Raw genomic sequence first — 15,930 nt, forward strand, 5'->3', positions numbered from 1 at the left:
ATTTATAAATAATAGATATTGCCAGGGAAGTGAAAGAAATTTAAAAAATATGTATAGGAAAGGAAGAGCTCAATTATCACTATTTGTAGATGACATTGTACTCTATTTGAAGCAACAAAAAATACCAAAAAAACTTAAAATTAATAACTAATTTCAGCAAAGTAGCATTATGCAAGACCAACATATAAAAGTAATTACCTCTAGGGGTATATCAACAGTGTATAGGATGAAAAGTAAACTATCAACATCACTGGTCAATGAGATGCAAATTAGAACACACTAAATTCCACCTCAACCCAGAAAGGATGGTTATCATCAAAAGTCAACTGATAACATGTGGCAGGGCTGTGAGGAAAAGGAACACTTCTCCACTGTTGGTAGGATAGGGGGTTTGTGGGTTAGCTCAGTTGTTTAAGTGCCTGCTCTGGCAAACCCAGTCAGGCATAGGAGACCATGGTTCAATCCCCAGGCCTTCCCTTAAGGCAGCCTGAGCCAGCCAAACAAACAAACAAACAAACAAACAAACAAAAAATCCCACTGTTGGCAGGAGAGTAGATTAGTGCAACCACTGTGGAAATCAATATCAAAATTCCTTTATAAACTAGAAAGAGGTCTCATTCAACCCAGCTGTTCCCCATCTAGGGATCTTCCCAGAATAATTAAAAGGTTCATACCACAGCAATATATGTGCATCCATGTTTATAACAGCGCAATTATAATAACTATATCTTAGAAACAACTGAAAAGCCCATCAACTGAGGAATGGATAAAAAAGATATTAAGAAGCTATAAAGAAGGATACACTGGGGGACTTTATAAGTAAATGGATACAACTAAAGACCATGCTCATAGATGAAATAAATCAGATCCATGTGTGTAAACATCATATTGTCCCACTACTGTGAGAAACTGAATGAATTAAAAAAAAAAATCCAAACTGTGAAATTGATACTGTGGACTGGGAAGAAACTTTTCAAAAGAAAAGAGAAATTGTGATGCAGAAAAAGAGAAAGGAAGAAGGGAAAAAGAAGAAAATGTATTTATATACAAGATAGTTAACTGAGTTGTACGGCTAGTTTCTCTTAGTTCATTGAAAGAAAGCTTTGTGATAACATTACACAAGATATCATGCCTATATCTCCTACTCTGAAAAACTACTCTGATGACAACAATATGCAATGCATTAACTTTTTTTTTTTTTTTGCAGACCCAGGGATTGAACTCAGACCCTTGTGCTTGCCAGGCAAGCACTTATCCTACTGAGCCATCTCCCCGGCTCATGTATTAATTATTGTAACAGCTATCAATCTGTTTTGAAACTATCTTATTTAATTTTTCTCCTTAAAAGAGAAAAGAATAAATCCCTTGAACATCATTATCTTAAAAAAGAAAAGAATTCATTCACAGCTGTTTGAAGAAAAATGAAATACTTAGCAATTAACCTAATCAAAAATATAAAAGACCCCTACAAAGAAAACTATAGTAGTCTGAAAGAGAACATTGAAGAGGCCATCAGAAAATGCAAAGATGTCCCTTGTTCTTCGATTGGCAGGGCCAATGCTGTCAAAACAGCTATACTTCCAAAATTGTTATACAGAATCAATAGTGTCAATCAAAATGCCATCAGCTTTCTTTACAGATCTAGAGTAAACAATCCTAAAATTCCCATAGAACCTGAAGAAGAGCCCCCCAAAGAACAAAAGTCACTGGAGGCAATAAAAGCGAAGCAGGTGGTATAGCTATACTGCAAAGAACAGTGATAAAAATGACCTGGTACCATTACAAAAGACAGACACAAGGATTGATGGAAAACAAGTTAGGATACGGAAATCCTCCCAGATACGTTCAAATATTTGATCCCTGAGAAAGCATCCAAAAGCATAAGGTGGAGGAAGAAAGATAGCCTACTCAAAAAGTGGTATTGGGAAAACTGGTTATCTGTTTGTAGAAGAATGAAACTGGTCCCTTATCTAACACCATACTAAAATAAAAATGAACCAAATAGCTAAACATTAAAACAGAAACATTAAACCATTTAGTAGACAAGGCAGGTAAAACACTTGAATACACAGAGTGAGAAAGGATTTTCTAAACAGAACCTCAATTGCACAGGAAATAGCAGCAAGAATCAGCAAATGCAATTATGTAAGACTAAAAACCTTGTGTGCAGTGAAAGATTCGATTAGTAGAGTGGAGAAAGCCCACAGAAAGAGGAAAAATGCTTCTGACAGCTACTCCTCTGACAAAAAACTAATATCTAGAAAATATAAAAATAGACAAGAGAAATAAATAAACAATAGACAGTCAATAAATAGACAAGAGAAATAGACACTTTACAGGAAGAAAAACAAATGGTCAAAACTTTATGTACAAAATGCTCAACATCTTTATCTACTAGAGAGATGCAAATTAAAACAACACTTAAGATTCCTCTCTACTCTGGAAAGAATGGCAGTCACTAGGAAATCAAATATTAACAAATGCTGGCATGCCTGTGCTGAGCAAGGAACCCTCCTGCATTGTTTGCCTTAAGCGAACTAGTGAAAGCATTGTGGAAATCTATATGTAGGTTCCTCAAAGAACTGACACTAGAAATTCAATAGGACCCAGCTATTCCCCTGCTGGGCATCTTCCCCAGAGAGCTCACATCATCTTACTATAGCAATACATGTTTAGCAGTGTTTATAGCACAGCACAATTCTTAAGAGCTAAATCCCAAGAGCATACCATATGCCCATCAACTGACACCTAGATAAAGAAAACATGGTCTCTATATATGATGGAATACTACTCATCTGTAAAGAACAACAAATTCCAAGCATTTGTAGAAAAAGGAATGCACTTGTGAAACAGTGTTGAGTGAAGTAAATCAGACACACAAGCTTGAATAAAGTATGCTATCCTTCATCGGGATGAGGCACAATACAAAGAAAATAATAAAAGATTGATAGGAAGGGACAAAGGGACAGATCTCATCAAATAAGAAAGCAATCCAAAGGAATAAGGAGAGTAGTATGGGTGAGGGAAGGAGGATAGGAGATGGATAACGATGTGCCGTGCACAGAAACCTAATGACCTGCACCAGCATAAACATTATAAACCACAACATGTGCGAAGACCAATAGTATCAACAGGTATGAAGAAAGGTGACTGGGAAACCAGAGGAGGAGGAGCAGGGGGAGGGAGGAAGGAGGGATAAGAAAAAAGCTGTAATATGAATACGTAACTGCTTCCCAAGATGACTGTAAACTGCATGAATTACACACACATATTAATGAAATGAAATAAAATGAAAAAAAAATCTCTGAATGGGACATTTGCTTTCTTTTTGATGATTTAACCTCTAAAATTTGTTTTCTACTTGGATAAATTGTATCTAAAGTAAATCTTAGTGGGAGACAAAGATTTCTGCTGTGGAATCGTAGGCATCAAAGAAAATATTTATAATAGAAAAATGGAAAATGAAAATAATTCACACAAAATTATTTTTAAATGTTTTCTTACTAATACCCATTTAGGGCCAGTATTCTTTATTATAATTATTACTTGGGGAAAGTAATATATTAAAACAATAAGTTCTCAGGTCAAACTCCATTCATCCCTGGAAGCAAGAATCCAATTCTGGGTTCTATGTGGAGATTCTTGTTCCAGTCATTCACTTTACTCTAACGGGGCCTTAAAAGACTAAGGAGCAACTGTGGGTTTCAACTTTTTCCAAGATATGAAAGTGCAGGAAAGCTTTCCACATGTTGGAAATCATTTCCTGACCTTTTGACATCAAGAACCACCACAGTTTTCTAGGTCACCTGTGATTTTATACAAAAGTAAGCAATTCAAATAACAATATAGAACATTAGCTTACTATTTCATTAACCTAGAATATATTCATGAATTGTTTTATATAGCAACTTAATTGTTATTTAATTTTTATTAACCTGATATTTTTAGTTTAAAAATTACTAATTCTTAGTGATGAAATAACACTAAAGGTCCTCAATTTTTTTTTTTTTTTTTTTCGGAACCGGGGATTGAACTCAGGCCCTTGCGCTTGCTGAGAAGCGCTTATTCCACTGAGCCATCTCCCACAGCCCCTCTCAAAATTTTATAATTAACTATGATTGTGCAAAATTAAAAATAGACAAATATGTATACAATAGCTTAATATTAGTGGCAGATTGATAGCAGAACTTTCCTTTGTATAATGTAGATATTATGAGACAAGAGAAATATGCACATTGTGCAGATGAGCTCTGCATTTCTATGCTAAAGGAATTACCAAGGTCACCCTGGAATGAAAAACAAGCTGTTCTATGATGCTTGCTTTTCTATGCGTATTTATACATATATATATCCATCCTGAGTAGAATTTCAAATGGATGTTGAAGAATCCGTTCTTACAGGAACCTCAGTTCACGCATCCTTCCCTCAGCTGTGTACAGGTATCGCCTCATCCACTTACTTGCACACAGATGCTGACAGCACGTATTTCTGAATCGTGCGAGCAAGTAATTGCTTTAGCAGTGAGGTACAGTCGTGCGGCACACACTGCTCAGCACGTGACAGACCACACGTATGACGGCTGTCTCTGGAGTTAGTGTTGCTTCCTGACATCATTCCTGGCTGCCTTCGTTTGTGTTAAGCACGCTCTACAGCAGTCACAAAACCACCGAGAAGTGCGTTTCTCAGGTGATATCCCTGTACTACTGCCTCAAACTTCTGCAAAATCAAAACAAATAAAAATTATGTTTTAAAAAATATTGGACTGGGGAGATAGCTCGCCGGTCTAAGTCTCTGCCTGGCAAGCACAAGGACCCGGGTCCAATAACAGGTAGCATATGCCCTACTGGCTCCACGCCGAGTGGGCCACCAAAACTGGGCATGGTGGCACATTCCTCTAATTCTAGTGCTGGGGAGGCTGAGACAGTAGGATCACTACCAGTCCGAGCTGTGTAGCGAGACCCTGTACCAAATAAATAAATAAATAAATATTTTTTCTAAAAATTTGAATAATACTGTGTATTACTCTACTGATTCAACTGATATCACTCTTAAAGGACAATATTATATTATGTCACAATCAAAATCAATGAAATTTGAGTCTTAAAGAAATATATTTTGGGCCAGCAAGATAGTTCATCAGACTAAGAGCCTGCTTTGGCAAGCTCCAGGGGCCAGGGTTCCGTCCCTAATTCAGCATGCCATGCCAGCCACATCCCCAGGGGATGCGGAAGTGGTGATGGAGTCCGGGCGTGGCGGTGCACACCTGTAACCCCAGCCCTGGTGGGGCTGAAAGCAGGAAACTCAGTAGGAGTACGAGGTGCATAGTGAGAGCTTGTATCAAGTACATCAATAAAAAGAAAATTTCCACTTGATGTGATTAAAAATTAAATATTGTGCTGATACTAGTAATCTTTTTCAGTTTAACAAAGCAAAACTATTCCCTTAAAAATATCAGTAGTTTACAGAACAATAGTAACGCAGAAAACCGGTTAAATTGGTTCTTAGAAAATTTCAGCCTCTCAAAATGAAGTTAAATGTTTATTTTGAACTGTAATTTTAAGTCTGATTCTAAATTTGGCACACGTCTTTTACCAGCTATTTTGAGACAAAAAGCAACAACTAGATGAACTGTTTTGAGAAAGTAAACCTTCATGATAAATAAATAATTGATAAAGAGAAAGGAATAAATACTGTTTTGAGCTGGTCCACACTGCCACAAATTTTTATGAACAAAACTTTAAAGAAGGACACATAAGGGGCAATGTTTCTACATTTAATCTCTTAAATGGATGGTAGGACAGGAATGGATACAAATTGGTCATTATTTAAATACAGAATACTTTGGGCTATTTAAATTGGAGATGCTTTCTCAAATTCTGTAAAGGACCACCATTCTATAACCAAGTTCTCTTTACAATAAGTTTCTATACTCTATTCCATGATAATCTGAAAAATCATATGCTTTTTTGAGTAAATCAAATGTATACAAGCAGTGATTTTCACAAATGATATTTTCACATTTATTAAAAATTATACAGTTTTATTGTTTTAAATTTTGACACTGCCAGTCAAGCGGAAGACCCAATACTATTATGGGCTACTGGACTCTTTTAGAAGATTTTGCTGAGTTAACACACTTATAATATTCAAATGATGAAACTAAACAGCAAATGGAATACAGATGAATGTCCATTTTGCATCTGTGTATTCAAAATGGTTAGGATAGATATATAGTTACATTCTCTTAACGAATAGAGGGATTTGTTTTAATAGTGTTTGTAAATAGGATACCATGTCTGCATCTTGTACAGCAATTAACCACGAGGAAGAATGTATGCAGTGTGATAATTATTGAAACTGTCCTACCAATTTGGCTTGAAACTGTCTTATTGCTATTTGTTTCTCAATAAAATTATGAAAAAAAATTCATTGTTTTCTTCTAAACCAAAAAAATGGCAAAGTGCTTCCTTATAGGAAGATTAGAGTGTTTATATAATTTTATATTTGTTTTTATTGAGTTAAGGAAGCAATATGAACTTAAAATAAGTCAAGCAAGCTAAATACCACATGTTAATCCTGTAACATTCTTCCCAAAAATTTTTCACTCTGGTTTATGTCTTATCGACCTTTACTTAGGTATCCAGCCTTGGGCAAGGCAATTTCATTTTTTTCCTCTTTTTCACCTGATATACACAATAGCCTTTGGTATTTGTTGAATAGAGTGCAAATCTTTCATCAGAATGATAAAGTAAACAATGTCAAAAGGTTTTTTCTTTACCATTTTATGTGGTACCCAATTATTTGCATTTAATTGTTTCATAATTTAGTCATGTGAAAGGATCCAAAATACCATAATATACTATCTTAAATTATTTCAAGATTTTAAATCAATTGCTTTATTGTTAGAGAACACTTTCACATTAATTTCAAAATTGCATGATTTTCAGATTTTAGGTACACTAAGTAGGTTAGGCAATTACTGAAATTATAGTTTCATCTACTACTTATGTGAAAACTGTGGAAATACTTGATTTATTATAGGGAAAGAAATTTACTACTTAGTCAAAATGAAATAATATTCCAGAGCTACACGATCTGATACAAAACCCCCACAATGACATGTGGTTATTTAAATTTAAATTCACAATCACTGAAATTCTAAAGCATTAATACTAAAATAGCTCTTTAATCACACTAACCAAATTTTAAGCACTTAATAGCTACCACCACGTGGATAGTGACTTTCATATAGATAGGCTTATCATAGAATACTTCAATCCTCAGAAAATCAGTTGGAAAATGTGTCCTAGCCTTTTCTCAATCTTCTAATTCTTAACTTCTCTCCAGTGCTTCTCTTCAAACTCCATCCTCTGGTATCCTCTGGTTTTCACACAGACCTTAGCCTGCCTATATCAGTTGTTCATAGAATAATTTTATTGTAAGTATATAATAAATGCAATAGTAATTTTATTGCAATTTCTGGAAACATCATAGTTGTCATGACCAAGTGAAACAAAGGAAACAAAAAAACATGAGAAATATTAACTAACTTGGTGTTTACATTCTAGAACAACAGTTAATAAATTTTGACAAAAATAATAGAAGAGAAATTTAAAAAACAACAAAAGTGAAAGAGTTCCATACAGTACTAAGTCCTCAAAAGGATGTCAACAGGAAAAAGCAGAATGAATCCTGAGCTCAGGAATATCAGAGATTCGAGAAGTAAATTTGGGATTCCTATGACTATAGATGGTTTTTGACCACCGTTAGTTGAGGTTATCTGCTAGATAGCACCCCCTTCCCCTGACAGGATCCTGTTCTATAAGTCTCACTAGGAATGAAAATGTGTTCGCACAGTTGACTGTGAAATTAAGAAAGGAAAGCCCACAGGAAACACAGGTACGTTTTCTTTCAATGTTAGTGCTGAAGGAGGTGACAACTAGCGACTGCCCAGTAGAGTAGCAACATGCAACCTGCTGGTGCTCTTCCCAAGAAGGAAGAAAAGGTTGAAAACAGGCTACCAGGAGCAAGCCAAAGAGAGCAGAGACAAGGAAGGAAAAATGGCAGGACAACTCACTCAGTGAGCTTCACCGTAAAGTAAGTTGTAGGGGGGGTACGAATAGTGGGAAGATGAATGAAGAGGAGCTTAGGATCTACCATGGTTTGAGCGACTCAGTTTCCAAATTTACATTGAAATTTAATTTAAGATACAACCATATTAACAGGTGTGGCCTTTAGCAAATGATTAAGTCATGAGGGCTCTACCATCAAGACTGGAACTAGGTCCTCTAAAAGGCTTGACAGAGGCAGTTTGACCCTCTTCTCCTTCCATCCCTTCTAACCTAGAGGAAAGGCAGAGAATTTCTCCTCTCTGGAGGACAGGGCTACAAGGTGCCACTCTGGAAAAGACTGCAGGGCTCTTACTAAATATAATCTAGTAGCACCTGCATCTTGGCTTGACAGCCTCTAGAACAACAAGACATGAATTCTAGTGCTTTTTAAATTACTTACTCCCAGAAAAGTGGAAAAAATCTTTCCTGCAGAAGGAGGGAGAATTGTAAGCAAAAATTCCATGAGGAACAGCAGGAAAAAGTATCCAGGGTGTAGAGGAAGGATTGGGATGAAGTTGGAAAATAAAGAACTAGATATGTCCTCAACAGCAAAGGATACACTAACCCATCATGACAAAATGCATTCCCTTGAGAGTTATATTTGAAATTACAACCATTTTGATCCACAATTATGCAAATATGACACATTTACTTGTATACATAATTGGAAACTTATAAAAGTCAAAAATCTTCAAATATAGCTTTCCAATGAAAATGTGAGGCCTAAAGTGTTAACCACCATGCCTACAGTGTCTATATTGTTCAGCTTCTTTCTTATCAAAAACATTGCATAATTCAGGTATCTTTAGTGCCTTCAGGCGTAAATGGTCACTATCCTTCCATCCTTTCACTTGAACTGAACAAACTAGGTGAAAAAATAGCAGCAAAGTATCTTCTTATTCAGCAAAAATCACTCTGGTAAAATTTTCATTTAAAATGTAATCTTTTAGGTAAGACAAAAATACTCAAATAAAATTTTAACCATCTTGAAATCACCATCCAATCTTTCAATCATCTTTAAATTCTTCAGTTAAAAAAAATCATTTTCAACCCCCAAACCCAAACCTAGAAAACATTAAAACAGAAGGCTAAATGGCATTGGTATAACAGATTTTAAATGCAGGGAGCAATACATGGGTATTCTTGGATTTTTATAACTGCTATCTTTTTATAAATCAGTCTAACACATTTTAGTTTGGAGCAAAGTGCTTATATCTAAATATAACAAAGTGGGTGACACATACAAAATACATCCCCATATAAAGCAAGTTTTAGAAAATGGACACAGGAGCTAAGAAAGTTGGTTATTGTTTCAATAGATTCTGACTCATTGATGTTTTTTATCATTTAGTTTATTTGTTTGATTGATTGAGTGACTGACTGGAAAGGCTTACCGTCCTGCTGGCTGTGAAGAGTCTGGGGACTTTGCATTCTTTCTTCAAGATTGGAGCTAAGATCAGAGTTCACAGCTGACATTCGTGTTGAATCACTCATATCAAATTCATCGCTTTCTATTGAACTTTCATCCTGAAAATGGTTTTGAAATATCATCAAGCATCATGAGGTATAATCCATTCAAATAATGACCACTTTATCTATGCGATAAACTAGAGATTATCCAGTAACTAAGTTTTTAAAGAACTCAGTAAGTGCTATTTCATGTTAGTAAATGCTTAAAATAACAAATGAGGGAATAATTTCTCCCCTCAGGGAATTTTAAAATTTCTAAATATTCAAACAATGTATCTATGCACATGCATATGTTGAAGATAAGATAGTGCATTTGGTAAGGATACAGTTTGGGAGTTAACCTAAATAATGAAAGAATGGATGTTTTCATTAAATGCCTGCAAAAGTTACAATCATAAAATATGAAAAAGGAAATCTTTTGTAAAGTTAACTGGGTTTATCAAATAATATAAGTACAAATCTTAGAACTCAGTAAAAAGAACTTCATGAAAATTTTTCATTGGCAAACGTAACGGATTTTAATAACAGACAAAGATACATGTCTAGATTCAGAGACAGCATTCCATGTACAGCAAGGTAATATTATTTATGAATCTTATCTTTCCATAAAAATGAGTATAGGTTGTCCTGCAGCTACAAAAGGGAACTCTAGGTAAAACTGCAGAATCTACTTCTAAATTTCACTTCACAAAATGACTGTAGAGCCATCGGGCTGGTGTGCTAAGTCGCCAGTTCATCCATTCCTGCCAGTAATAACTACAGTGAAATCTATAAGAGTGTGCTGCCACACTTGTAAAAAGAGCAGCACCTCAGGAAAATTTAATTGTGAGCAAGTGATGTGCTTCTCTGGGTGAGAAGCGATGAAGGAACCTATACAAAATGTCTCATCAGAGTCACCATATCGGACATCATCTGGTAAACCTTGAAAGTTTAGCCCTGATAATTGGCAGTGGCTGAAAGAGTACCGACATTTACATAGCAGACACTTTTTTAATATTTATTCATCACTACATCGTCACCACAATCAATGAACTAGGATTCACCTAATTTTATAGATTAAAAAATGAGGTAGGAGGAAGTTAAATATTTGCCTTTACACACACACACACACACACACACACACACACACACACACTGATATACACCAGAACTATGAAGTCACCTGAGCTTTGAATAGGAAAAGCTACCTTGGTTTCAAAAAATAATTAAGAAATGCCACCTGGCAGGCCTCTGAGCAATAGCCTTCTCCTGGTGACACTCTTTCCCTCAGTGTACTATGCACACTATGTTTCCTCCTATTCTAAAGTCTTAAAAATTATGCTATACATGAGAAAAAATTAAGAGAATCTAATGTGAACTTCAGTGTTACCAGTAATACTAGTAACTGGTGCATCATATAAAAATACAGAAATAGATACAGAGACATTGATGACACAGCAATCCAGCCTAATCTGCACAGTCTCTGTGCTATTTTAGCATTTTAGAGAACTTTTTCAGGAGCCAGACCTGGATGCAGATCCACAGTCTATGACTTCTAGATGTCTAACCTTAAGGAAGCTACTTAATGTTTCAGTACCTTGTATTTTTTTTCTATAAAATAAGGATAATATTTTCCCCTTCATTCTTTCCTATACTTTCTCCTTTCCCTCCTCTTCATTGTTTAACCCTAATGTTCAGTTTCTTTCCATTTTACTATACCTAATGTACCTTTCAGTTTTCATTTCTTCTTTCGGGTTCTTGCACTAGGGAGGCAACGCGATACTTGCACATGTGGGTCTGATTTATTGCACTTATTAGTAAAGCCTCTAGTTGCATCCACTTACCTATAATGATCTCAGGCTTGTCTTTATAACTGAGTAATATGCCACTGTATAGAAATACCACATCTTTTCCACCCATTCCTTAGATGATGGGCATATTGGTTGTTCCAGTATTTGGCTATGACAAATTATGCTGCTATAAATATGGGTGCCCATATATCACTATGGTATGTATTGTATTCTTTTTGGAAACTACTCAGAAGGGGTACAGCTGAGTTGAATGGGATTTCCAGTCCTACATTTTTGATAAATCTCCACACTGATTTCCATAGAGTTTGCACCAGTCTACATTCCCACGAACAGTGGGGAAGGGTTCCTTTTCCCTCACAGCCTCTCCAGCATTTGTTATCAGTTGACTTCTTTATCAGCCATTCTTTCTGGAGTGAGACGGCATCTCAGTGTTATTTTAATTTGCATTTCTCAAGTGACCAGTGCTATGGAACATTTTTTTTCATATATTTATTTGCCATTTGTATTTGTTTCCTCTGAGAAGTATGTATTCATCTTAGGTCCCCATTTTTGGATGGAATCTTTTTATTTTGGGGCCTTGATTATATACAGGATGGCTAAGAAGATCATGCTAATAATTTCTTCCAGTTGTTTTGAAAATAGCAGTTAATGTTTAGAATTTTCACTTTGACTATCTCTTTATGCCAGTATATTCAATCTAAGAAAGTACATTGAGGACAGCAATGTACAATATAAAAACCATGGTTGAATACCTCTTCTTGGTCTTCTAAATGTGTGCAATTGCTAATATCTTATTGATTAGTATTATAATATCTTAAAAATAAGTTTACCAAAAAGTAAAAAAGACAAGAAAAATAATTAAGATTAATTGAAAGAGTTATTATTCAACTTTTTGTTCAATCTTCCATAACTATATGTGTTAATCTGAGCAACAGATTCGACGATAAAAATAGGTAATATAACCATTGTTAATTTGATATTCTTGATTTGAAAATTTGTAATATATGTTTTGTTGTATGCTACCCTGTTTCTGTCTTTGCTTCTGCTATTTTATTTCTTTTGTTATACTTTTCAAAATAAAATTATTGTTACACTTTCTTTAAAATAAATTTTTAAAAATGTAAAAAAACAAGAAAAAAATTAAGGAAAGCAAGCATTAATATTCATTTATTTGTCTTATCTTGTATAACTATATATGTTAATATGAGCAACAGATTTCATGATATAGATAGCATAATAACTAAGTAATTAGCTATTCTTGTTTTGAAAATCTGTAACATATATATTGCTATATGTTACCCTGTTTCTGTCTTTGTTTCTGCTATTCATTTTTTCTTTTGTTTTTACACTTCAAAAATAATATAAAATAAAATTTTAAAACAGGATAATCATAGTATCCACTTCATAGGGCTATACAAGGATTGAGAGGGCACAATATGTTTAGAGTACCGAGAACAGTTCCAGGTACATAATAAGCACAGCAGAGCTGCTTTATATGTCTATGTAGAATATATAATATATTTTAAAATAGCATAAAATGAACATTTATTGCATTAAATGTATATATGCAATATATTTATTTCATTATATTACATATACATACACAATATGGGACCGATAAGTGTTTCTAGAATAGCTGTGAGCTCTACAGAAATATATTCATAGTAAATATTTCTCATGTAGTCTGCAAACAATTTTTTTTTCTCTCTCTGTATTTTAGGGAAGGGTCTAAAGGGTGTTCAGGGTGTCACTACTAGATTCGACTCTAGTGATTCTCCTGTTTACAGCCTCTCAAGTTCTGGGAATACAGGCATGGGCCACCACACCCAGTCTCACTTGCTGTCTCAGGGTGCCCTGGGGGCAGGGCCGGCACAGCAGGCCTGGGGATAGAACCCCCAGCCCCTGTGCCTGCTTGCAGGTACTTTAATCTGCTGAGCTATTTGGCCAGCCCTCTCTCCAGTTAATCATATGCAGTCTAGTAAAATTGTTTCTGTAGTATTCTTATATGTTTAAAATAGGTACATATATGTGTGTTTGTGTACATGTATGAAACAGAGATTCAGGTCATAGCGTCTGTTCTGTGAAATGGTTGCACAGAACATTATGGATAAACAATATACATCTTATCACCATTAAATGGCATATTTATCAGCGCAGTATTTAGGAAATTTGAACAAAAAAATAAAATTCTCTATAACCAAATGTAATGTTATATGTTTTATTTCTTTTAAAAAGATCACCAAATTAAAAATTTTTCTTATCACAGGTGTCTCAGTGATTGAGATAATCTTAAACATTGTTCTCCATTATCAGCTATGAAATAAAATTTACTTTTCAGAATTTTCCTTACTCAAATAACAAATGTCAGCCATTAATAAAGAACTTATTACAAATAAACATAAGCATTCTTTCTGTAAGTTTTATTCCAATTATATATTAACTGATTAAATTATCTTCTGATAAAAGGTATCAACCTTTCTGAAATATAAGATCATATTTTTTTCATCAACATAGAGATAATGCTAATAATATTAGGAAGAAACTACAGAAGGTTTCTATGGGTAAGTAACCAGAAAACTTGATTAATATAAGTAATTATCTTATTCATAATAATCTTTACAGTGTTCATTTAAAATCCTTCTTTTATAATATTTTTGTGTAGTTTAGTAACCACAAAAATTGTCTCTGTGTGTACAATGTGAGCTTGTACCTTACAAAGTTAAAAGGTTACAATAACAGATGCCATGTCTAGTTCCATAATAGTTTTGCTCCTAAAATCTTAATCTAAGAAAAATCTGAAGAAGCATTTTACTGTAATAATTTTGTTTCCAGGCTTTTCTATTTAAAAAATACATTTGCTTATCTAAACTGTACTCTTAAATTGTTCAGTGTAGCATCCAAATTTCAGCTTTGGTCTCTAAAGAGTATGACATCTCTTCTGCTTTCCATGGATATTGTTGATTGGTTCAAAATCTTATTTCTCCTTTCCTGAATTGCATGGAAAAGTGTTTTAGTTGCATTGCCCACTGGGAATTTCTCTCACACTAGGTCTTAGCAGTTGCCAGCAAATTAATCTTTCCCTTTCTGAACATGGCACTTCCCTGTTCATAAATTTGTAGCCACTGTCTGCTAAATAATGTGTAAGTGACTCATCAATCACTTATAATTGATATAAATGCTCTGTGATCATCTCTGTTCCATGAGGTAGATCCTGCCCACTCTTGTAACATGGCCAGGGTTACTTAAGAACTAGAATTCTTTGAGTTATAGCTAATTTAAATTAATTTCAAGTTAAATTTAAGCACACAATTGCTAGTGAGTACCATATTTGGTAGGGTAGATTTGACTGTTCATTATTAGATCTTGAAACAATACCTAAAAATTTACTATTAGCTATGCAGTGAACATTCTACCAAATAAAGTATTTCCCATATAATATTCCCTAATATACATTTCTAGGTGAAGTACAAATACATTTTTAAGTTTTAAATAATTATTGTCACAGTCTCTAAAAGAAAACTCATTCTAATCTGTACTGTCATCAACAGTTTATAAGAAAGTTCATTGATCTTACACAGCAGACAGTATTTCATAAAATCTTTTTCAATGTGGTATTTCCCAATAGACTAATTATAAAAAATGTCCTTTAACAAATATAGACGGTTGAGAATTTTTTTCCATGGTTATTGTGCATTGCAGATACTATTAAGGCTACCATAAGTTCCTTTCCTGGGGTACATGCATGTCATTCCTTAGATCAAGAGGCAATATGGATTTCCCTTCCATTTAAAAATGAATTAAGTTTCTTATTTGCTTTGGCCAACAGAAAATGGGAAAAGTGATGCTGACAGTCCCAGATAACTAGGGTACATTTTTTCTTTTTTGTACCAGGGATTGAACTCCAGACCTTGTGCTTGCCAGGCAGGTGCTTATGCTGTTGAGCTATAGTGGTGACTAGGGTACTTCTGCTTTCTTTCTCATGGAAGCCAGTTGCTAAACAATAAATAGCCTATGTACCCTGAGATCACCACACTGGGAGAAAGCTCAAGTGACAGCCAGATTCTAGATATACATGTAAATAAGCACCAGGAAGCCATATATTTAAGTGAAGCCCTCTTGCATTATCCAGCCTAGTCCAACTGCTAGTAAAACATCACTAAGTCCTCACTTAAGTAACAAAAGAAAATCCCAAGAAAGGTAAGCCAGAATGCTTAACTTACAGAATAATAAGAAATAATAAATCATCACTCAGTTTTCTACCTGCTGCCTTCATTCAATACTTTGCATGCTGAAATCGATGGAGATTTTACTGTATCTTCAAATGTCCTCACAAGTCACCTCCATGAATCCCCCAAGTGACTTGTCCTCTTTCTTCTTCAGCCAGACTGCTGCAGTGCCCATGTCCTGGGCATCCCACTTCCAAAACTGAAAATCTTCCATGATCTCTATTTCAAGCACTGTAATTTTTAGACAACATTTCAAATTTTCCAGATAATTCCCTCTATAGTCTATCTAATTTCCCTTCTATTGATATGTTTAATCCATTAATTCTATTTCTT

The 15,930-nt window shown here is 34.6% G+C and overlaps 1 protein-coding gene across 7 annotated transcripts in view; it reads right to left on the reverse strand.

The window, feature by feature from the left end:
* The window catches only part of Nol4 (nucleolar protein 4), a 348,720-nt gene that overhangs the window by 215,812 nt on the left and 116,978 nt on the right, over positions 1 to 15,930 (reverse strand). For all 7 annotated transcript variants that reach the window (XM_023715387.1, XM_004623567.3, XM_012514701.1 and 4 more), the window contains one exon: positions 9,506 to 9,638. In XM_023715387.1, coding sequence (XP_023571155.1) covers positions 9,506 to 9,638 — 133 coding nt within the window. The remainder of the gene's footprint in view (positions 1 to 9,505; positions 9,639 to 15,930) is intronic.

Source organism: Octodon degus, unplaced genomic scaffold (genome assembly GCF_000260255.1).
Source record: "Octodon degus isolate 3935 unplaced genomic scaffold, OctDeg1.0 scaffold00003, whole genome shotgun sequence".
Taxonomy (NCBI): domain Eukaryota; kingdom Metazoa; phylum Chordata; class Mammalia; order Rodentia; family Octodontidae; genus Octodon; species Octodon degus.